Below are 23,123 nucleotides of genomic sequence, written 5' to 3'. Positions count from 1 at the left end.
CCTCCCCTCCCTGGTGGGATCTTGCTGGAAGGGCTGCGCACAAGCCATGTTTGTCCATGTTTTTTTATTGTATTGATTCTTCTGAATAATTAATGAGAATTAAAGTCCTACCTGTACAGAGACCAGCTCCATGTGCAGGACCGCCCTCCTTGACTTGCTTCACGAAAATAGTGTCCATGGGCTCGAGCCTGTTTCGCTGTCTCCCTACCAAACGTGTAAATGAAAAGTAAAAGTTGACATGTTACATTCATCTAGTGGCTTTAACAGAAAGAGGAACTAGAACATTTGCCAGTGAGCAGCAGCAGGGCTCCAGACTTCCCATAAATGGTGGCATTTTGCCTTTACAATATGAGACAGTGCAAATACAATTTTCATCTACTTGCATCAGCGCAAGCAGCAAATTTGCAGATTCAATTTTTAAAAATATTTACAATATTTTTTTGTTGCTGACAAACTGGTGCTGCACACTTCGGCCGATTGTGAGTGCGATGAATATTGACTTTACAAGTCAGTTTACAGTGCATGCCCCTAAATCTTCAACTGCATCCCTAAATTTCGAATTAGGTGGCCATTGTGCTCCAAGTAAAAACAAACCTAGTCTGGAGCCCTGAGCAGACATTTACAGGAAGTGAGAAGAGAGACTGGTTGCATGTTAGAACAAGAGAAAAGTGGGTAACTCAACTAAATCAGTACTAGGAGAGCAATGAAGTACTCAGACCCAAATTGCATATATGGCAGGTTTGAACACAAATCATAGGTTGTTGGGGAGGGCGGGGCCATCTCATTAGAGGGAAATTGTGTGGGGTTTAGCAAGGTGGATAAAAGCTGCTAACGTGAGGAAAACCAGTTTTCTCGACCAGTCGCTGTTTCCTAGCAGCTGCATAGAAGAGGCAGGAGGGGGAGAAGAAGGATGAGTGTGAGAGAAAGGGAATTGGAGTAGGTGGAGTGACAGTGGGCTCAGCTGCACTACTCCCACTCTTTCTTTTCACTCTCCGGTGTCCACAGTCAAAGAGTTGTCCGTATTTAACATTCTGGTAGTGAGTCAGCACACCATGGAACACTAACTAGAGTGGAGTGGGAGCCAGAATGAGAAGAGGAATGCTCGTTTCCTTTAAGAACACAAAGTGCTGTTTATGTAGAAAATAAATATTAAAGCCGCCATTTTTTATTTCTGGAATTGGTGACAGCAGTGTGTACCTACATTTGTCCTGTCTTCTCTCCCATAGAATCTTACTCATGCACTAGCTCATCGAGGGGACCCACGTTATGTAAAGCACTGTATCAGGCAAGCGCCCTCTAGTGGAACACTAGTGTACTTCAGAACTATTGAAGATAGAGCCTTGTCATTTAAAAGGCACTGTCCGTATTTCTACATTAACATTCATCATTCAGCCAGAACGAGGACAGTAGGTTAATGAGGGCTTCTGTAAGCTGTGTACTACATTTAATTTCATTCTGCTTGGGACCACTGGCCAATAAAAACACTGAATTCACAGACGGCAAACTTAGTCTAAATTAACATTTTGTCTCAAAGAGTGGGACACAATAAAGAATATAATCAAATTGTCAAAGTCTCACTGTAAATGTATGTTGTCGTGTAGCAAATGATATCGTTGGTGAAGGTAACTTTAGTCAATGAAAATTATTCACACCTCATTGAGCCGATCCCCTCATGTGAAACACAAAGACAAAACTGCACGCAAATAGTTTGAGTAGCACTCTACAGAACTATGTTGGTTCAATCTGGTAATTAAACATTATAGAACCTTTAGTGTGTCAAAATAAACAGCATCAATGTATACGACACGATTTAATGACAGTTGATTGGAGTTCACTGCAATCTCACTGGTTGTGTACGTGAGACAAGACCAGGGAACATTAGATTGTAAATGCACCCAAACTTGAACCCGGCGCTGTAACAGAGGAGCTTTGTCTTGAGAAGCTGCAGACTCTAATACAATAAGATAATTGATGGCGGCGTTCAACTGTGCAGGGTTCACGCAAGTGGAGCATTCTCATTCACGATCATATGCAATGTTTGTGGACAAAAACTGCAGCATGATAATTGTGAATTTGTGCGACCATAAATCTTTACTAGTTCAGTTGTTCACAAGTCATTATAGGAACCGTCATTGCTGTCATTCTGTGAATTGGAGGCGATTTTAAGGTCAAATTCTTAGCTGACAGACTGAAATATGAATGCCATCAAACTGATACGTCACTGTACATGCGTCTCTTCTCTCACTGTTATTCTCCCTCACGACAACACTAAAGGGAAGTGGCGTTAGCAGGTTAATAACGTTACGTTGTGCAACAGGCCAACAAAGAGGACTTCGGATCTGATTTGACTTCCTCAACATGTGCATGATGAATTCCCGTAGGGCTTGCATTCCTTTCCACGTATCATGGTATAAACATTACTGGAATCACAGACACCTACCTGGGCAAATTCCAGGGACAACATACTTTTATGATCTTTGAGACAATGCAAGCAAGTGCAAGTTTGTCTCTCACTACCATGCAAAACCTGGCAAGATAAAGGATAAAATATGACTGTCGTTGGGCCAAACCTTGCATCGCCGAAATTGTCACTTTTCGGGAGACCCCAAAAACAACATGTTTGTTTCACCATTAACCATTAAAAAGAGCATGTCCTCCCACGTGAATGAAACCCTCCGGCTTTTTGCACAATATCGTATATAAAAGTAAATTCTACCTGCGATATCCAGTCGCGTCCCCATCTCATGCCATAGTTTGGCTTTCATATAATTTGTCGGCATACCAATACCATACAATGCCGGTCTCTCTTGAATCAAAGAGATGAAGTCATCTTTCCGATCATCTGTCCAGACAGACATTAGTACTGTTTATGCGTCGTCCGGCAAAAATAGAAAATGGGTCTATCCGTGGGGCGGCCTCCGGCACGACGGAGCTGGTTCGCAGTGCATACGCAGCCGGTGTAATTTGAACAAGCTGATTGAATGGAAACGAATCGGTGTGATCCCGGGGTTACACACACTGAAGTTTATTCCCGTCAAGTCAGTCTACTTCCTGTGTTGTGACTCACAATAAGAGCATCAGGAAGTTCACCAAACATATAATAAACTTTCCACACTCAAACGGCTCCCACGGTGGAGTGTTTCAAATCTCATCTTAAGCCCCACTTTTATTCCTTGGCTTTTAGTTCAGCGTGAATTGTGTGGTCCTCGGGGTCTTTTCGTGTTTTTTAACGTTATTTATTTATTTATTTTGTGTGTGTGTTGTTTTTTTTTATTTGCATTTTAGTATTTTATTTACTTTTTTATTTTTTATAGTTGTTTTACTAGATTTTATGAGTATGATAGTGTGCGGATCTCAAGGTGGAGCATTTTGTAAACGCTTGTTTATGAAATGTGCTATAGTAACAAAGTGGATTGGATTGGAATAATATAGGCTAGAAATACATCTCTATCCCTTCGCCCCATTAGAGAAGGTTCTCCGTGGTGTGACATTGTAACATGTAAAAGGGCATGACTAAAGGCTTGCTTTTTTTCTTTTCCAAAAAAATGCTTATTATAACTAGGCAACCTATCTGGCTGTTCACATTCTACAACGTTTTTTCTTTTTATTGACAGGGGTAAAAGAAAGAAAAAATAAATAAATCGGAAATTGGATTTTTGTGGGGAAAGCAATAATCTAGTCCTTCTGCAACTTCATGAAAGCTGATTTAAAAATTCAAATGAGAGCGTTTTAGTTCAACAATAACGGCATAGACTTTGATGTGAGGCTTTGGTGCTTCAAAACAGAGCGGTATCTATTCAAGGGACAGCAAGGTTCAAACACAAACGCTCCGGTAAAAAGTGAGGCCAGCCCTTTTCTGACGGGATTTCTATGGCGAGGGAGAAAAGCGGCAAGTACAACAAAGTGGAACAATATGAAGAGGTGGGACACCGCAGGACAGTAGCAGATGGTGCTGAGCAAACTGTTCATACCACCACAAAGGTCAATGACACGGGGAGCCACATTGTTCCATGCACACAAGGAAGCTTTGAAAGAGCCAGTGAGTGACTGGATTAGGAGTCATTGAACATCAGAGGCACTGCTCTGACTCGAGTCGGGTAGGGAACACCTGTAATTAATGTATTTATTTATTTTGCTTACCTCTGCGCCCGACATCTTCCCCCTGTAAAGAAAACAGAGAACACATTAGTAAATCAGGAATCATAGATTGCTTTGTAAATATGAATTAATGCACAGTGGACACAGTGGGGCATAGTGACCTGGATGACCAATGTATAGCAAAAATATACGTATAATTGATGCCCATTGAAATGCATTGGGGGGGGGGGGAATCTCCCCAGAATCCTGATAAACAATAAATATGAAAAATTTATAATTAATAATTAATATTTTTTGCAAAAAAACTAATTAAAAAAATATTAATAATTAATATTTTTTGCACACAAAAAAAAAATGAATATGCAAATCTCTGTGTATGCATGCTGGGTTTCACTGTCATCTAATGAAAATGATAGGCTGACATTTACCAGGAAGTAGTGCATGGATGACTCCGGCGGGTACACGATGAAGTGCCGCAGGGTAAAGCCAAATCCATGAGCAGTGCGACGTAAAAGCACTGTTTTGGGTCGCGGCCATGAAAACGACTCCTCTTCTCTCGGGTCCAAGCCTCTCCACTCGGCAGAGTCATTCTTTAGAGAAGGGGGGGAAAGAGAGAAATATTTTAAGTCAGATTTTCTCTGGTAACCATTTTAGTGGTTTGAGTAAGACACTTTGAAAATTGAGACCAACATTTCTCAGAGAGGATTCAAAGATATTTGCAAAATCCTGAATTTCTTCCTGTGGGGCGAGCTCAGTGCACAACAGCGACATACGGAGGTTAGAACCAATCACAAGAAGGCATCATTTTTTATTGCCATACTTACATTTGTTTTTATAGATATGGTCTAAAAGTGTTTTTACAGATACATTTTCACTATCACTGTATTATATGACAACATTCTCAATTGGTCGGTGACCCAATCTACATTTATCTTTAAGTTTAGTTTGCATATAGCTGACTTTTTACCTAGGTCCAAATACTCCAGTAGTAGTAGTAGTATTAGTGGTACAGACGCTCTTACGAACGAGTTACGTTCCAAGCGATCGTTCGTAAGGTGAATTCGTTCGTAAGTTGCTTCAGTGCTATATTTTGTATTATAATTTATGTTTAAAGCCTATATAAGTATATTGAAGGTTTATATAAGTATGTTTAAGGCTTGTACAAGTAACCTGCATTGGTTTGTACTGAAAAAAACTTTTAATAAAATGGAGAGAATACGTACAGTACTGTATGTTAGAGAGAGAGCGAGAGACACTTAATGGAAGAACACTTAGGAAGAAGTTGAGGGTCGAGGAGAAGAAGATGAGGGTTGATGAGTATCTTCCTTGGAGGATTTACTAGAAACTGGCCGAAAGAAGCGATCTAACTACGATTGCACAGTTTCCTTCTTTTTTTTCATCATAAATGATGCGGTAGCACTGTATGGCATCATTCAATTGATTTGCAACTTTTGTGCAACGTTCAATATTTGGGTCTTGCTGCTCGAAGAGTGCGATGGCTTTATCTATGAGCGAAAACACTCGGAAAAAGGCGCGCAATACAAAATCTAACTTACAGCATCTCTTTCCGGACATTTTCCGACACACGCGCAGACATGTTCGTATGTACCGTTGTTCGTAACTCGAATGTTCGTAAGTAGGGGAGCGTCTGTATAGTCATAATTACACATTTGAATAAATATAACTTTTAAAGAATCAAATAATAAACAGCAAGTACAGAGATGAAAGTGCGTTACTGTGCTGCATTCTCAAACGGTTAATTGCGCGCCATTCAGTGCCTTCCATGTCAGGACCGTCATCAACCGAGGACTGCCTATATCCTAAGAAGGTTTTTTTTTTATTTTTTTTAATGAAATTACAAAACTCAGCAAACATTTTGGCATTAAACACAAATCAAAAAGAAATGTCAAAGTGCGGTTTACAAGGCACCAAACAGTAACACAATCATCACCACTTCTCATATACACGCATACACACACGCACAATATATACATTAGAGGTCATCAAACAGTTGTAACTCTTCAAGTTTTTGCATCAGGAATAGAGAATTGGTGGGTGGTGTCTGGTCAGTGCTGGATTTCACTTTCCTTTCTTTCTTTTCTTTGGTCCTTCCTCGGGTCTCCTGACGGCCTCACGACTCTGGCTGGAAGTGTTCGGTTTAGGTGAACGGTATGGGATTTTTTAATAGGTTTTAGATGAACTAATGAATACACACACACTCACACGCACGCACATACACATACAAAATAATAAAAAAATAAAATAAAAAATAATAATAATAATTTAAAAAAAGAGAGAGCAATGATGATGACATGTCAAATCGGTAAAATTACCGAATGAACAATACTGAGCTCTCCAGGAAAAAAAAAAGGAATAGAGAATTTTTTCATGTCATATATTTTAACGACTTGACATCGTTATCTTGCATCTGTCTCTTGAAGGCTGTGAATATAGGCTACTTTGCTCCCATTAACACGTGTGAATAAAATACTTTACTACAGTATATCCTAAGAAGGATAGGAAGAACTGCTCGCTAAACGCGTGTCAGCCACCTTCTCCTTTAGTGTTTACACTCAAGGTTAAGTGGCGTCGTTTTTACAGCAGGAGAGTGAAGAATGTCAACTTTTAAGGGCTTTGGACACCTGTGTTTACTAACTATTTATAACCTCGCACCTTGGTGTGGTGTCAAGTGTGCAGTAACACTGCCTCTACGCACTCCGGCTCCATTTCATATTTCCTGATACAAGCTTCAGGAAACGCCTCTGTTCTGCCCAGTATTTCCAGTCCACAGAAAAAAAATGAAGAAAAAAAAAACCTCATCCATTGTATCCCATCCCAGTTACACTCCCTCTTGAAATGCAGACGTTCCCTGCTGTGTAAAAGAATCTGATCTTGCGTTGATGCCCCTCTGCCTGTGCAGATATGCCGGGTGATGACGGAATTGATTGTGTTATTGATTGATCACGCAAACGCACTCAAGTCTGTGAACAGGACTGAATGTTTGGAGCCGCCCACTCTCATTGACACAGCTGTTGCAGCGGAGAAGTGAATGTGTGCAGCGGCGTTTCAGAAAACAAACATGAGAAAATGTTTACTCACGGCGCCTTGAAAAAAAGGCGAGCAACGGCTGTGAGTGTCACCAGATGACAACTGAGCCGCACACTAAATGGCTCGTTAGAAGTGGCATGCACAGAGACAAGCATTCTTTAATAATCTACGCCGTAGGTTGTTAAAGAATGCTTGTAATCAAGTACCCATAGATTCTGCAGGTACTTGATTCTACTTCTGCTCTTACAAGGGATAGGCCGAATGTCGACATCAGCCTTTTTTTTATTTTATTTTTTTTATAAATCTGATGGCCGATAATAGACAGATTTAAAACTGTGTTAACTTTAGGAAACAATTTATTTAAAATTTCAGTAAACTTTATGAGATGCTGCCGACCGTGGGAACTCTCTGCACCATCTGTTTGTGCTTGCGGTGAAAACTAAGATAAGTGAAAATAAAACATTTCAGATATTTTGACATTTTTGAAAACTTTATTTGTGGTAAAAAAAAAAACAATCAGGAGCTATTTACTTGTTGTTTTCATTTAAATTTTTAAGACATGATGATGACCCTGGCAGTGTTAGAATTTTCAAATAAAGATGTCCATTGTCTAAGATAAAAATGAACAAACAAAAAAGGCTTCAACATTTTGCAATTCTGAAAAGTTGTTCAATAAGCATTATGCTTATAGATATTTCAACCAGAGTTGGAATTTGCATTTTAATCTTTTTTTTTATGCCAATATTTTCCCTTTTCGTGAGAATGAATGTTTGCTCCAAATATCGGTTATCGGTCTCCTTGACTATTAATTAGGGATGCGCGATAAAATCAGTGGCCGATAAATATTGGCAATTATCGACCAATTTGACTACAAACAGATAATACAGAAATCTGCCGATAATTATTGGCAACTATTAACCAATTTGACATCACACAGATAGACCTGATAATATAGAAGTCCGCCGACAATAATAGACTTTCCGCGTTGGTCCATCTGTTGTGTTTGTGGCTCAAGTTGTGCCCAACTCCTCAACCCCTCCCCTCTCCTATGGCAGTGTGAGCGTCGCCTATTTGTGATGTCATAATGCGCACAACGAACCTTGTGTTGACAGAAGATGCATCATGGCAACATGGCAGTCGCCAGTGTGGACTTTCTTTACTGTGTCTCCCCAAAATGTTACCCTCGCAATTTTTTGGTTGCATTTTTAAAACAAACATGACTGTTTTGTTTTAGCAAACTTAAAATAAGTTACTAGTTGTCTTTAAAGCAGTGATATCAATAAAATTCAGCTTTATGGTGCTTTGCACAATGTTTCAATGTATTTGTACATGTTAGCCTTATAGTAGTAGTCGAAAGTATATTTGTATTCAAGTTAATTTTGCAAACAATTATCGGCTTATCGACATCTGCACTTTCTAAATTATTGGTTTATTGGTATCGGTTAAAAATAGCATTACCGTTGCATCTCTACTATTAATAATTGGAATCGACCCTAAAAAAAACAAACATATAGCACTTTCTAGTACTGTTTTGGAACCTTATAATCTGATGTAGTCAAATGCCCGTCCCTACATATCACACACACAATGTTGGCACAATGTAGGTATTGTATTGTAAACGAAAGTGCCCAGGGTAGCTTTTATGAGTGCATAAGCTGTTGAAAAACAGTGCTTGGCTTTACTACACTTCTGAGGCTGTCTGGGAAACATACTACAGGTGCAGCTGACACCAGTGTTTCTGATGAAACTAGCAGAACCGGTTGTACTGTTTTACTATGTTCACTCAGTTTGTTTTAAGATTACAGTGCTTCAAGTAGAAGTCGGATCGTTTGAGCTCTGGAATCTTTCGTGCCACGGAAACATCTTCTAATCCGCAGCCAGAGAGGCACTTCTGGTTGGATGACAATAGATCAACTCTGGATGGTTGAGATGCCGGCAAATGACTCCCAGGATCCGATTTTGCAGGAAGCGCATGTGGTCATTTTCGACCCTTCTGATCTTTGAATGTGGACGGCAGACCGGGTGGGGCTCCTCTTGACATGCACATGCCGAGCAGTGTTATCATTGCCATTTGCCACATGCATATAGTTAATACTGCTGTGACATTCCAGCTCAATGAATCCCAGACATTTCTCTACTTTGAGGTGTATTACAAAAGCATTTTCCTTGATTATTGTTTATTAATCAGTGATTGGTGTTTATTTCGTACTTCGTATTCGTATTGTGATTAAAAAATAGGGGTTGGGGGATTGATTGATGTGGTAATATGGTACTGGTTCGGACATTGTTTTCCAAAGTAAAAACAGATGTTTACAAATGTCTTATTTTGATTAAACAGAGAAGATAATATGTCTGCTTTCATGAAGGACTTTGGACCATTTTGAATAAAAAAAATGGCTCCAAATTATTACTCGATTATTAGAGTAGTTGTTGATTAATTTGATAATCGATTACTTGTCGATTAATCTATTAATTTTGTCAGCTCTAGTCACATCATAGTACACAATCATCATAACCTGAGTACGACACACTCCAACATTACAATGACGTTTCAGCCTGTCACAAACTAATCTTATTCCAATTGAATATCCTATCATTTATTCCATCAGTTGCTCGGACATGGAACGGCTTAAACGGTTCTGAGCATCGCAAACATGGTATTAAAATTTTTTATTATAGTTTTGAGGCAGACATTTTTGTGTCGAATATTTTTTGTGGTGAACTTAACCTAATGACCTTATTATTGTTTATATATTATATACTCAGTCCAAATAGCCAATTCAAGGGACGTGCAGACATAAACAATTTAATTCTTTTTTGGGTGACATTTAGTAAACTCCATCAACTGCTACCCTTTTAAAGAGTCAAGATCCATGCGTGCGGTTCACAAAATCCACTGTTCAGTTTTTCGTTTTGTGCTGACAGTTTTCGGTTAAGTTCGGTTTTCAGTTTTAGAAAAATTTATTTTGTCTTGGAGTTAAAATGTGTATATTATTCAGTATTCACAGATAATTACTATTATTATTCTTATTATTATTGTATTATCATTTAAATTATTATTATTTTATTTATGCTAGTGGAAGGCATAAAAAATAACTTCTTAATTGGATGGCAAATGGTAAAATCAATTTATGTGTGTCCATCTGTTGCTATTCATACAAAAAAACTAACAATAACTAAATAAGTCTTATTTGATTGGCATAAGACAAAGATGTGTCCTAATTCATATCTAATATGGATAGAGTAATGATTATCTCATGTATTATTACTATCTCTACGTGATGTGTGAATGAGCTCTACGGAACCTTTTAGTCATCCCTTCATTCACATTCTTTAACACCACCACACTGGATTACAAATGAAACGGACAAGATGTGCTTTAATTGCAGACCTCCACCTTTATTTTAAGGGGATTTGCGGTGCGGTCAACATTTGCCTTCCAAGCCTCATTAACCCAATCTGATGTCGGAAGTCCGTGGGAATGTGCATCGAGGACGACGGGGCGGGCGTCGGCTAGCTGCTTGTTATTGATCTTTTGCACGTGACGTCACAGCCCTCATGGGAACGCCCCCCTCCGGGACGCTGGACGACAAAAGAGCCACTTGCCTGTATTGTAACCACTGAATTTCGTACAGCGTCAAGTCCTTTATCTAATTGATTATCTTATAAAAAGGTCATATCTTGTCGTGCGGTCGGTTGTACAGAATGACAAGGGAGTAAACCGAATGTTGCTTTTTATTGCATACCTACTAATGAAGACAAAAGACGTCGATTGATAGCAGCAATCAACAGAAAGGACTGGCAGCCCACAAAGTATTCACGGATTTGCTGTGATAATTTTTTGCAAGGTTAGTAGATAAATGTTGTAATTAGTAGATAAATCTTTATACATGTTACTGGTAAACATACACTCTGACAAAGATTGTAACAGAGGTGTCGAATTACGTGTTTCAAATCACATTAACGAGCCAGATAGTTAGCGTCCATTCCAACTGCACGAACACACAGCTTAGTTTTAAAATGCACCTTCTTCAAAACTATTAAGTGTATTTAACTGTTTAATAATGAAGGATTTCGTCTTTGTGCTTGGAGTTTTTCACTCTGGAGCCGGCCGGAATCATATTCATGAAATTACTGCATAGTTTGCCACTACCATATTCTTTTGTTCCATGCTAGTAAACATAGTAACATAACATCATCACAGCGTTTCAATATAGAACGGACTATGTAAAATTAAGTCAGTTAGCATGATAAACATGTTTTACCTTTGCATTACGAGGTATATTGTCCCCCGGTGTGAGCGTAGAATCTCATTCCAGAGACTCAGCCAGCGACAAGCTTTTAAATCAGCCCCGGTGTAAGGAGAAGAGACGGCATTGACTACATAATGATATAGGTCGTGCGTTGTGAATTTCGGCAAAGTCGGCGATTTGATTAACTTGGTAAAAACAGCAAGCAACAAAAGGAAAAGGGCTGTTTTCAAACTAGTGATCTCCAACTAACTAACTAAGCAAATATCGCGCTCTATGGGTCCTGACAAAATGTGCAACTTCGACTGACAGGCGAACTTCGGTTGAAGTAGTAGATTCCATGGCTCTATGGGCAATAATAACTTATCATTTGTAAAATGACAGTCACTAAGTCGCTCCGGGTCACGTCCACTTCCATTCAACAATCATTTCCTTCCGCCGTCCGTCATAGGGCAGTCACGTGATCACGTGACGTCGGTTCAAATGGTGAATACGCGAGCCTCAATTATCCTCAGGTTAAACTAAGCTCCCGTAGTCATGAACATAGCCATTTCCAGCTAGTTGTAATTCTGAGGTCCGTTTTATGTTCCAGAAAGCTTGCTTTGGATTAAATACTCGGTAGCGATGCTAGGAAGCTAACGCCAGTAGTCATCATGAAACCCGAGAAGGCTTTACCCGCCCTGCAATATGATTGGCTGTCCCATCGCTAGAAGGATATGATGCGCGCCGTAAACATGGACGCCATCGTAACCATGGTCGCTGCCACATTGATGTATCGAGTGTCGCTGCGAGTCTGAAGGCGCTCCCAGCACGCTTTGCGGCGCTAAGGATTGAAACAGCGTTTTAAAGTGCATGTTCTGTCTTAATTATTTTTTTAGTTAGTTGTCTAGTTGTTTTATTAGTTATTAGTGATGCTATCAAGGTCGCTGTAATCAGGGATGTGATTTGACCAAAGTGAAATTATCTGAAAATTTAGCCGGGGGTCTGGGGGCCGCTGGTGGGGGGACAAGGGGGGACGTAGCCCCCCAGAGCTCATGGGTTTTCCGTGTTTTTAAGTACTTTCAATGCACTCACATGACAAAGAAATAGACAAAACAACAGCATACATTTTCAATGCATATTGAACTATCCCATATAAAATGGCAGTTTTAGTCAACTCAAAATCAGTCACATTCAAAAACATTGGCCTGCCTTTGCTTTTAAAAACTATCACTGAGAATATCATCATATCTAACTAATGTGATTACTAAGTTAACACATAAATAATGTTGAAGAGTTCAAATTTCATGAACAAATAATTGTATCATGACCAAATGAAAAGTAACTCATATTAGAGCATACCACAAATGTCTTTGTTATAGCAGAAGACGTTATCTGTCGGAGTCATGTGCATACACAATTTTTTTTTTTGGGGGGGGGTGGGGGGGGATAAAAAAAGCGGAATTCCGCGAATTAGCGGAAAAATCACATCCCTGTGTAATGTGGTGATTTTAGTTTTATTGTGACATCGTGATTGTGTATGACACGTGGAATAATGACTTGCCTACATTGTGTAGTTGAGTTGAAATGAAGGTAAGAGAGGTCTTCTGCTTACAGAAAGTCAAGTGTGAACTGAGCCTCACTGCTCTTAGTAAGTGCCACGTTGAATTAGCGCTCATAAAGTGGGATTAAAAAAAAAGTTTGGTTCATGAGCTGGGATTTAAAAAAAAAAGTTGCGTGAAGGGACCAAATGGAGCGTAGACAGACCAAACCAAAACTATTAAACCGATCGGCTTTAATTAATATAATTTTAAAAACCGTTCCAGCCCTAATACGCACACTGAAAAGGAAACGTGAATTTCCACGTATTAATAACAAATATTACAACACCCCACCTGTGGCCTGTGTGTTTAAAACCTATAACTGACATCACCAAAACACATTTTACCAGCACCGCATGACATAGCTCTGAAAAAGAGTCAAGTAAACAGACCTGAAATGTGAGAGAACTCGCCCGTCTGTGGGCTGCTAGATTCTACACCACACTCCATCCAAAGTGCACACTTTGCTGTGAAAAGTCTCGGCTAATGACATGGGAGCTGATGGAAGGCCCTGGCCGTCCCATTGTAATGTGCATACGACACTATAGAGTCCTTGTGGGCAGATTTGCTTTTTTCAGGACGGCAACATTGAAAACACAAATTTCCAAGTATGGCAGAATTGTTTGAACAGCCAAAAGTATATACAGTATTTGATGTTCTGAGTAAAAGTGTGGCTGTGAAGTTTAGTTTTCTTTTTGTGTGCTCCCATTCCCGATGGCTTGATCTGACTTTCAGTTGAAGCTATAATTTACCCCTTAACTTTGATTTGGATCTTTTGCGGCCAGTGATTTGCATATGAGTCCCATTAAAGGGGAAGTCAAGTCAAATATGTTCTTGACAGCATAATATGTTCAATGTGGCCAACTAGTCTAAACACGGCATTCTGATTAATATTGCGTTTGTGGAATATGAATTAAGCAGCAAAATCCAAATGTTTTGCCACTTGCTGTTGACTGAAAATGACATCACAGTGCCTAAGGGTTCAGGTAACAAGCGTCACGGCTCACCTGTTTTCTGGGTTTGGTCATGTGATGTTCGCAAGCAAAAAAAGAAAACATGCCTGAGGCACATGACATCAGCTTATTATCCCTCCTCAATTATCATTGAAGTTTAGGAGAGTCTTTAAAAAGCTATCTAATGCTGTTATTTATAATAGCGATTAATATAGCTATGCGTCTTAAAACATTGCCTGTATGGTTAATAAAATGGTTTCACGATGTGACTGTAAAACTAATTATTCCAACATAATTCATCTCTGCTGTTAATTCATATCTTTGTTGTAAGCGTTAGGGGACGAAAAAATAAAAGAAAATTATTTTTTTTATTAATTTGTTGTCGTAATTTTCTCCTGACAAATATCAACCTGTGAGAGTCACCATGCTGCTCTAAAAAGCCTAAAAATCTGAAAATCGACATGTATGCTGCTTAACAGGTGGTTACATCATATACAGAATATGTGTAAGTAAATGTTCCGCCAAAAGAAGGCGAGATTATACTGACCGTTAGTTCTGTTTTATGCGCATATTACCTCGAAGGAAATACGTGAGTCATTTTCCAATAGCAAAGGAGTGGATGTTTTCATTGCACTAAAGGACAGCTGAATCACATAACCTATACTGTGCACCCCCCACACACTCCACCTCACCCCCTGAGACATGGCAGACACTACCATAAGGCAACAGGAAGTAACAGACTTCTTCTATCCAATTGTGGCTCAATTTTCCCTTCCGATTGCCATCACTTAGCCATGTGATGCCTGCGCAGAGGCTTCTGTGAAAGGCAGCCGCTCCAAATGAGATAAACACTGCCCTTTAATGAGGCAAAGCCCATAAGGGCGGGGGGGAGCGGGGGTGGCTCAGTTTGTCCATAGCCCCCTGCAGCGCTAAATATGGATCATGCTTCATTATCCAAAACAATCATCTATTTCACACCGCTCCCATTTCCCCTCGCTCCTCTGATGGGACATAGCTAGCTAGCGTGCAGGTGACGTGAATCATTAAAAACACGCCACAAGCCTCCGAAAATAGCAACAAACCCGAATCGATCATCCAACGCGACTACATGCATACTGGAGCCTCAAGTAATCAGGAAAATGTTACCACAGACATTTCACAGATAAAAGCAGATTGATTGGTTCACGCAATATGTGACCAGAGGAATCCAAGTTGAGATAGAAAAAAAAACAACAGCATGCGCTGAATGGGAGAATTCAACTGTGCAAGAGAAACTAAACAAACCCAATAGATAAAGCCAAAGATGAAATCAATACTTTTCCAAGAAATACTGTTGAAATAAAGAAAGTCTTGAGAAGAACACAGAATATACTGTAAATTATTTGTTATACATTCTATGGTAAGGAAAATCAAGTGTATACTGTTTATAATTTTAATGTAGGTTTATAGTGTGTATCCAAATGGTCAACAATACGCTTTCACATACATACAGTAGAGTACGTGTCAATGGGGTATCGAGCAATGTTGTTAAATGACAAAATAACCACAACCAAGAGCCGGAGACTCCAGGGGGTTTCCTACACAACATTAACACATGAATTGGCTGGTTGGGCAGCCTCATTAAAAGTGGGATTTCCACAAACCTCCCATCACGCCACCAATCATGCGCAAGCTTGTTGTGATCGGTGCAGACTTCCTTAATTTTAATCATGCGAGAGGTTAAGAGGATATGTAGCTGGCTCTTGATAACACAGATAAGCAGACAATGTATTCATTTTTCATGGCTTTGCTGTGACTATAAAAGTCTGCCTGATTGTCAGTGTTACTCTCACAGTTAAAACCTGTGTGAAAGGATATTCGGCGCCAAATGCCTCCCCAAAACATAATTATAACAATATTCAAAAGGAAATCTAATAACAGGGAGCCTGTTATCATCTAATTGCTGTAATATCTGGTTGATTAGTGGGAGGGGGCGTTCTAGCCCACCTTGATACTAGACACATATGATGTTGTAGCAAGGTAACGCATCCCTGCAAAGAGTACTGACAGAGCCAATGCAAAAATCTTTATTATAATTCTGTTTTTATTGTTATTTATATTCATTATTGTCTGGTGTGACTGTGGAGCGCAGAGGAGGGTACATTGGCTCACAGACCGCCATCCAGATTCTAAAAACAATTCAAGTACAGAACAACTGTTATAAAACGCCTAACCCACAAGTAGTGATGTCCTGACTCACATTTTTATGGCAACAAGTCGAGTCACCTGATTCTGAGTAGACTACATGTACACCTGATTATAATCCGCAACGGCTAAATTTAGCCATAAAAACAATTATGTGCATTTATTGGCTGCTTTGCCTTATTAGCCATGTGTCTCCATTTTATAACGTGATATTTGCAAATAAATCAGTCAAATTTTCCAAAATCGATTCGATTCAAAAGGGCCCAATTCGATTTGATTCACATTGATTTTCAATTCAGTTAAGGATTTCATGCAGTACCGATTTTACTTTTATTTGGAAGACATTGTCAGAAGTACTAATGTTGCAAATATTAGAAACTTCTCTCTCTTACTTGGAGCATTAGTAAAAAATATAAATATTTACATTTATAATTGAGACCAATGCAGTTGCATTAATCATATATTTTATTGAACATGACCTGATCAAAACAATAAATAATAATTGAAATCAATTACAACTACAGCGCTATGTAAAGAAAGTGGGAAAAACACTCTGGCAAATCACGACATTCACATTTCTGTGACGGTATTTATGCTAAGGTTCCAGTGGTTAATAAATAAATTTAAAAAAATTGACATAAGAGTAGTGCATAATTATGCATCGACAGTTTGTGTTTTTATGTCCGATTTCTTACTTTAATTCTTTTGGGGGGTATTTGTGCCTTTTCTTTCATTTAATATACAATTTAATTACTGCCACATGCATGCACTCCGTTTAATAATGTGGCAGTAGTAATGCACCAAAAGTACGTGCCAACCGCGATATGAAAGAAGAAGAAGTCATGCATTACCGCCAGTGGCCTTCTTCAAGCCATAGGTATCTATGCTAAAGAAGGGGGCGCTAATGAACCAAAAGTATTTGACAACCATCAAATGGAAGTAGAAGAAGTAGTCCGTAGTCTTGTGTAAGTTATAGTGTAGTATGGGTAACGATCAGGGTTCTACTTTTGGCTCCAACGTGACGCAGAATTTTAGTTAAGGTAAGCCATTTAAAACTACTGCAAAAAGAAAAGGTTTTCCATAGTGCATCTGTCTAAAGAGTGTGTGTTTGCATGTGTGTATTTTTCGAGAGGGAAACCCGCGATGCGATCCGCTTGCATTAAAACGCAGCCCATTTTTAAAGTTATATAGCAATCAGCAGCTCCGAGCAGCTCGCGCTTGAGCTGTTTCCTTTCTTTGTAAGCACTGGGCTCCTTTTGGGGTACTCTGAATAACAGAAGGGCACATTTGAACAACGCTCACACAAGATTTTGAACAAGTACGTGCTCGTCTCGGGCACATTAATTTACTGGGAAAAGACGTATTAAAAGTATCGATACATGGTTTTATGAATCGATATTGGGCTATGAAAAGCAATATCGATTCCATATTTTAAACCCAGCCCTATCAGTCACGCAGATGTTTTTGGGGAAATGTAACTACCTAAACACTGGTTAATGCGTTTTTCCAAACAATTATGCCCAACGCAGCTAGCTACATACAGTACACATTCCCTGACGAGCTTGTGCAGTGCTTTTGATTCTGCAGCAGTCCAAGACAAGCCTTTTGAAGTTCAACAAACAGTTGTGTTGAATAAACAGGCCAGCAGGTCCACTCGAAAATAGCACAAGTGCCTGAGTGCGTTTGATTGTTACATAGTTATCTATAAAGACTAGATGTCTTACGGCGCAGAATCCAACGTCCGCACGGGGCGGCCATCTTGTCACAAGCAGGCAGTCTGGTCTGTTGTATTGACTGAGCGAAGGTGAGTGATCGGAACAAACGTAAACGCTGTTATCTCCCTTCGAAATTGACGGATTTACACACGGTTTGCTTTCTCACAAACTTTAATAAAGTAGTAATAATTCTGGATGCATATTTATTAACCATATGAATGATTAATTATTACCAAGTATGTAGTATAATAACTACGCTTAAACTGCTCAATAATCAGTTGATTTTTGGTAAAACGCTATTTTGAGTTATTTAAAAGACCACGTACGATAAAAGCACATAATAATGAATGAGAGAGGCGGAGAAAGGTTACTGTGGCAAGATGGCCGCCCCGTGCGGACGTTCGATTCCATTGGCCAGCAGTGCGGAAGAGACCTCTAGTTCTTATAGAAAAATATAGTTACACCCCACCCCACACACACACACACGTCGCCAGCGCACTCCCTTTTCCCCTCGACGAACGTCGAAATTTAAATGACAAGTTCATACAAATGCGTAGTTGGTGGGTGAGTGCGTGACTACGTTAATTTACAAACAGCACTATTACCTCGTCAAGTGCAAACAGTAGAGAACAAGTTTGTTTGTCACAATTTAACTCTTTCACTGCCACTGACGTTTAAAGACGTCAATAAAAATCTACGGAGCACTGCCAATGACGTCAAAAGACGTCATCCATTTTTTAAATTATTTTTTTTTAAACGGGTGGGGGGAAGCCTTCCGCATCTCTGTTGAAAGTTTCAATTAGGTCTGTTGTGCCTAAGGACTATTTTTGGCCCCTAGAGGGCAGCGATGACTGTCTTTTGACAAGATCGGGTGGGTGTCAGTAGAGGCGGAGCTAGAGCGTCGAGCAGGAGATCAGAATGGAAAACAAAGGAAAAATGGCGACCGTTTGCGAGGAGTTCACGCCCGAGCCGTTTTATTTCAAAGATAAAAGCATCGACCAAAGCTAAAAGTGCACATTGATGACAACGATGATCATCATCGATGATGATGATGATGATGATGACTCCGTGGATGGAAAGCATTGACGCGGCAGTAGAAGACGTGGGGGGGGAAGCTAGATGGCTGAGGAGGAAGTGGTGCCCGTTTGGAAAGCAGCTCTCTACACTTACAAGACGAAAGGGATCGACCAACGCTAAAAGAGCACATTGATGACGACGATGATCATCATCGATGATGATGAAGGTGAATCCGAGCTTGAAGGCGAAATTGGAACCGCTGATGCGGCGGCTATGACGGCGTCATAAACGCGGAGCACAATCGAGCACGCACAGGCGGACGTTCGATCGGACGACGAAGAGTGCCCCAAGTCCAATGCATATTCATCGGAGGAGTGTGTACAGTCTGCTACTTATTCCCCGGAAAAAAAGGAAAGTGTAACGTGTAACGTTTGCACGCGAAACGGACATAGTGAAAGTAAACTTGTGCGAGTCCAGCGGCATCTCCTTGCATGCAGGAGAGCGTTATAAAAAGAAAAACTGTATTTGAAACATCCACATAATTGTAAATAGTACCACAGTTGCACACATTTGTAAATAGTTTGCGAAATTGTTTTGTTACACTTTTTGAATGGAAATAAACGTATTTTGCAATCAAAAAACACTTTTTCATTGTTGGTGAAAGCGTTTTACAGAAGTAAAGCACTATTTAGGTGTTTGTGGCATCATTCATGGACAAAAAGAAGTGTACAATTCACTAGAGTGCATGAAATAACATCGTTTCACAAAAAGCCCTTTTTCTCCGTTTTTTGTTTCAAAACAGAGCATTTCGGTGAAAGTAACCATTTTCTATTGTTGATTACTGAAGAACGGAATAAGGTAGAAACAAGCTTTTTTTTCTGATGAAAGATGAGAGTTCAATCTTTCATTTGGTAGTATGTGTGTTTCCATAGTCCAAACACAACATTTTCTGTGGACCTTGAAAGATCAGTCAAAATGCTTAAATCGGCTGGCACTGGCGACATCCCGTTTTCTGAAAACGTTTGGCAGTGAAAGAGTTAATGCACACTCCTCCTCGTCTCTTTGAAGGTATGTCGTTTAAATGTGTCTGTCACATTTGGTAACCTGTCGCTCTTTGAACTCTTACACGATGCTGCTCAGCAAGCGAGACGTTTTGTCATACTGTTCCCTCCTGGGGTTTGTCGACTTGATTTTTTGGTGGCTTGATTGTCTGTCATACATTGGAATTTTTGGTGGATATATCTTTTTTTCCTCCCTACACAAGCTTTCTGGGCATAGGAGCCGATTTGCAATGTATTGTGAATTTGTATGTTGGTTTTTATAGATGCTTCTGTAAGTGTCCCTTTTACATGCAGTACTGTAACAAGCATCCAAGGGCATGGAAAGATGCATAATTCAGTAACACTCTAGTCTATAGCAACATCCTTGTTAGACTGTCATTGTTTGCATCTACAAAAACAGATTTTTCAGCGCAAAGCCGGCACTTTTGAAAGAAAGAAAATAAAAAATAATCTGCCGCAATTTCATCAGGTGAGCAAATTGGAACAACTCTGCCCACAAATTCTTATAACATAATAACAAACATCCATTCCATTATTTTTATTTTAAACTCCGATTTGATTCAACCTTTTTTGCATCGCACAATGCACATGATCCCGGTTCCTAAAAACACATAAATGGTGGAAAAAAGAGAAACACAATCCAACAGGAGTTGTTACAAGCACAAACAGCTGGGCCAAAGTGTCAAGCCCTCATAACTCCACCCCCACACCGGACTCAACAGAGGGATGACTCTAGAAACCCTGAATCAGCTGCAGCCCCCTACCCCCCCCTTAAAAAAAACATTGATGCTCACAATCTAAAAATAAATAATTGATCTCTATTTGCATACCTCACAGAACGATGATCTGGATGGTTGAGGCTCAAGATTATCATCACGAGTCCAACGTGATGCCATCATTCCACTCGATTTAAAATCCTCTAGCCAGTGAACAGCCACATCGACAAAGGTGCCTTCTGGTGGAAAGCGAGAATCTGTCTTCCACGCCTTCAAATGTATGCCTTTATCCTTGCTGGATTACTTAATCCATCTAGAAGAGAGGGAGCAAAAAAACTTGTTTTATGTTTATGTATTTTGAAGAAGGGCAAAATAACTCATTACATTGTTCACACGATTCTCTGTATTCTCAAGTATGCTTTCCTTGCCTTGTGTTTCCTTAAATAAAACGTGGTGATGCTGGGAAAAGTGATCACAATTAAGCAGCACTTCCTGATCAAATTTATAGACAGATGCTACTCCAGTCGGCTTGGCTGGGTTAAATTTTGCCATTTAGTGGAGGTTTGTAATGTGACCAACAAAGCACATGGACAAGTGGCCCGGGTTTGTTGTCATGGGTCCGATGCAACAACGTGTGGACCGTCGACGCCGCATCATCAATGACCAGCAACAAGTGAGCCATGGGAGAAATGTGTCGAACAAATTTGCTGCCTCGAAATAGGAGGTTTTTCCTGATCTCTTACGTTCATGTGCATTTATATTACATACCACGTCGCCATAATAATCGCATTTGGTTTCGCGATTTAACGATGTTTTTTTTTATTGTTCCATTTCGACGCACTGAACGTCTCGAGTTGCTCTCACGCGAACTACCCCGATTAATCAGTCTTTTGTTAACTTATTTATACTATAAAACTCGCAGTATGTATCCCCCAAAAGTACCCGAATGGCTAGTCGTTAGGTGGCGACTTGCGCGGTGGGTTAAAGTTGTAAAAGGTGACAATGAAACTTAACTATGGCGAGCGGCTGCTAGCTGGTTAGCATCCATGCTAACGGTTGCAGTTGAAACAAAGTTACCTGAGTAGTTGCGGGGCGTCGTTCCCGGCGAGCAACAGCGGCGGCGGTAGTCGATAAAAGCGAGTAAGTCCAATAAAACCATAGCAAACGGGCTCCTGTGAGGGTAGACGTTGACATGTCACTTATTTGGAGTGCGAACGGTGTCTCTCACACGGGGGAGGCGCATGGTGTAGTTTCTGTGGTTGGATTTTCTTTCTTTCTCGCTTCGAGCGTTCCCAACTCCCTGGGAGTCCACCTTCGGTCAACAGGACACGATCAGCCAATCATAGGCGGCCTTGCATTTGATCCGACCAATCACGCGTGACTTTACACAATGTAGCCGCAACGCTGCCAGAAGCTTGTGTACAAACTTCCATAGGAGTTTAATTAACCCAACGAGAGGTGGAATGGTTTATCTAGCGCCACCAAAAGCATTTGTCGATGTAAATAAATCACCCAATCAATCTCGCAATGTTGTTAAATTTAAAAAAGGAGCCTGGAATCGGGATCACGTGTTGTGGTTCAATGTGAGGTCGATCCTGGATGGCATGTGGATTGTGGATGGCAGTGCATGAGGAATGTGGATTCATACCGTTCGCCTAATAGTCTGGGCAGGCGATGTAAGTGCTCCTATCACGCACACACTATACTCCACTTCATCACGAAGCTGGCTGAATCTGGTGGGCTTGCTGTGCTCCAATCCTAGGGGGCCCCGACAAATGTCCCCTTTATCCCAGTGGAACAGAAGGGGCCACCTGTTTCTTTTGGCCATGGTTGGCTTTTGTTGCGGCAGAGGTCGGGTTCAGGCAGGATACTTTCTCAATGTATTATCAATTAGATTGTATGGTTTGTGGGGTTAAATTTTTGTTTTGTACCGCATTGCAGTCTCAGATAGAAGGCCAATAACTTATGATTTACAGTAGGCCCACTCACTTTCTTCTTTCGTTCTTTGTACAGAGAGGTCATTAATTTTTAGATGCTAAAGCGGAATTAGTCAAATATAGTGACCAAACTGATAATTACACTCACCTATAATACAATTATTTAATTATTCATTTTTTGTGGGCAAACAGTCCACTGCAATTATTTTTGTGCCTATCCTGCAACTCAATGTTAATTTCCCCATCTTGATTAAAACGTGGGCTTAAAAAAAAAATCACACTGAAACTGAAAATAACAGATTGTATGCACGTCCTATCTGGTTAAATCATTTCACCAGGAAATTATGATTGTTGGTTAGAAAAGGTAGGCTGTGAATCCAGCATTATTCCCATAGTAGAGAGAAAAACTGTTTTGTTTAAATAGCACTCGGTGTTCCCAGCTTAAAGACTGGGAGTCATATGTCAGGTGTACACAAAGACCGCAACCGTTCAACACAAACAAGTCTTTTGTGCCTTTTTAGACCATTTTGTGGGAAACCTTTATTTTCTATTCTGGTGTTGTGA

General features: G+C 40.0%; 1 protein-coding gene and 1 long non-coding RNA gene across 2 annotated transcripts in view; one reads left to right on the top strand and one right to left on the bottom strand.

Annotated features, from left to right (window-relative positions):
- The window catches only part of arhgap21b (Rho GTPase activating protein 21b), a 44,478-nt gene extending 22,562 nt beyond the window's left edge, over window positions 1-21,916 (bottom strand). Inside the window, exons 1-5 of the mRNA XM_077557269.1 lie at window positions 21,700-21,916; window positions 20,737-20,935; window positions 4,527-4,688; window positions 4,141-4,162; window positions 112-204 (exon numbers count right to left, since the gene is read on the bottom strand). Coding sequence (XP_077413395.1) covers window positions 112-204; window positions 4,141-4,162; window positions 4,527-4,688; window positions 20,737-20,805 — 346 coding nt within the window. The 5' untranslated portion in view covers window positions 20,806-20,935; window positions 21,700-21,916. The remainder of the gene's footprint in view (window positions 1-111; window positions 205-4,140; window positions 4,163-4,526; window positions 4,689-20,736; window positions 20,936-21,699) is intronic.
- On the top strand, window positions 17,067-21,094 carry LOC144043534 (uncharacterized). Its single transcript, XR_013291121.1, has 2 exons — window positions 17,067-17,153; window positions 20,744-21,094. It is a non-coding gene; the product is annotated as an uncharacterized LOC144043534 (long non-coding RNA).
- Window positions 21,917-23,123: the final 1,207 nt, after the last annotated feature.

Source organism: Vanacampus margaritifer, chromosome 2, assembly GCF_051991255.1.
Source record: "Vanacampus margaritifer isolate UIUO_Vmar chromosome 2, RoL_Vmar_1.0, whole genome shotgun sequence".
Taxonomy (NCBI): domain Eukaryota; kingdom Metazoa; phylum Chordata; class Actinopteri; order Syngnathiformes; family Syngnathidae; genus Vanacampus; species Vanacampus margaritifer.
The sequence above is the reverse complement of the archived record's forward strand: the minus strand, read 5'-3'. Positions and strand labels throughout refer to the sequence as shown.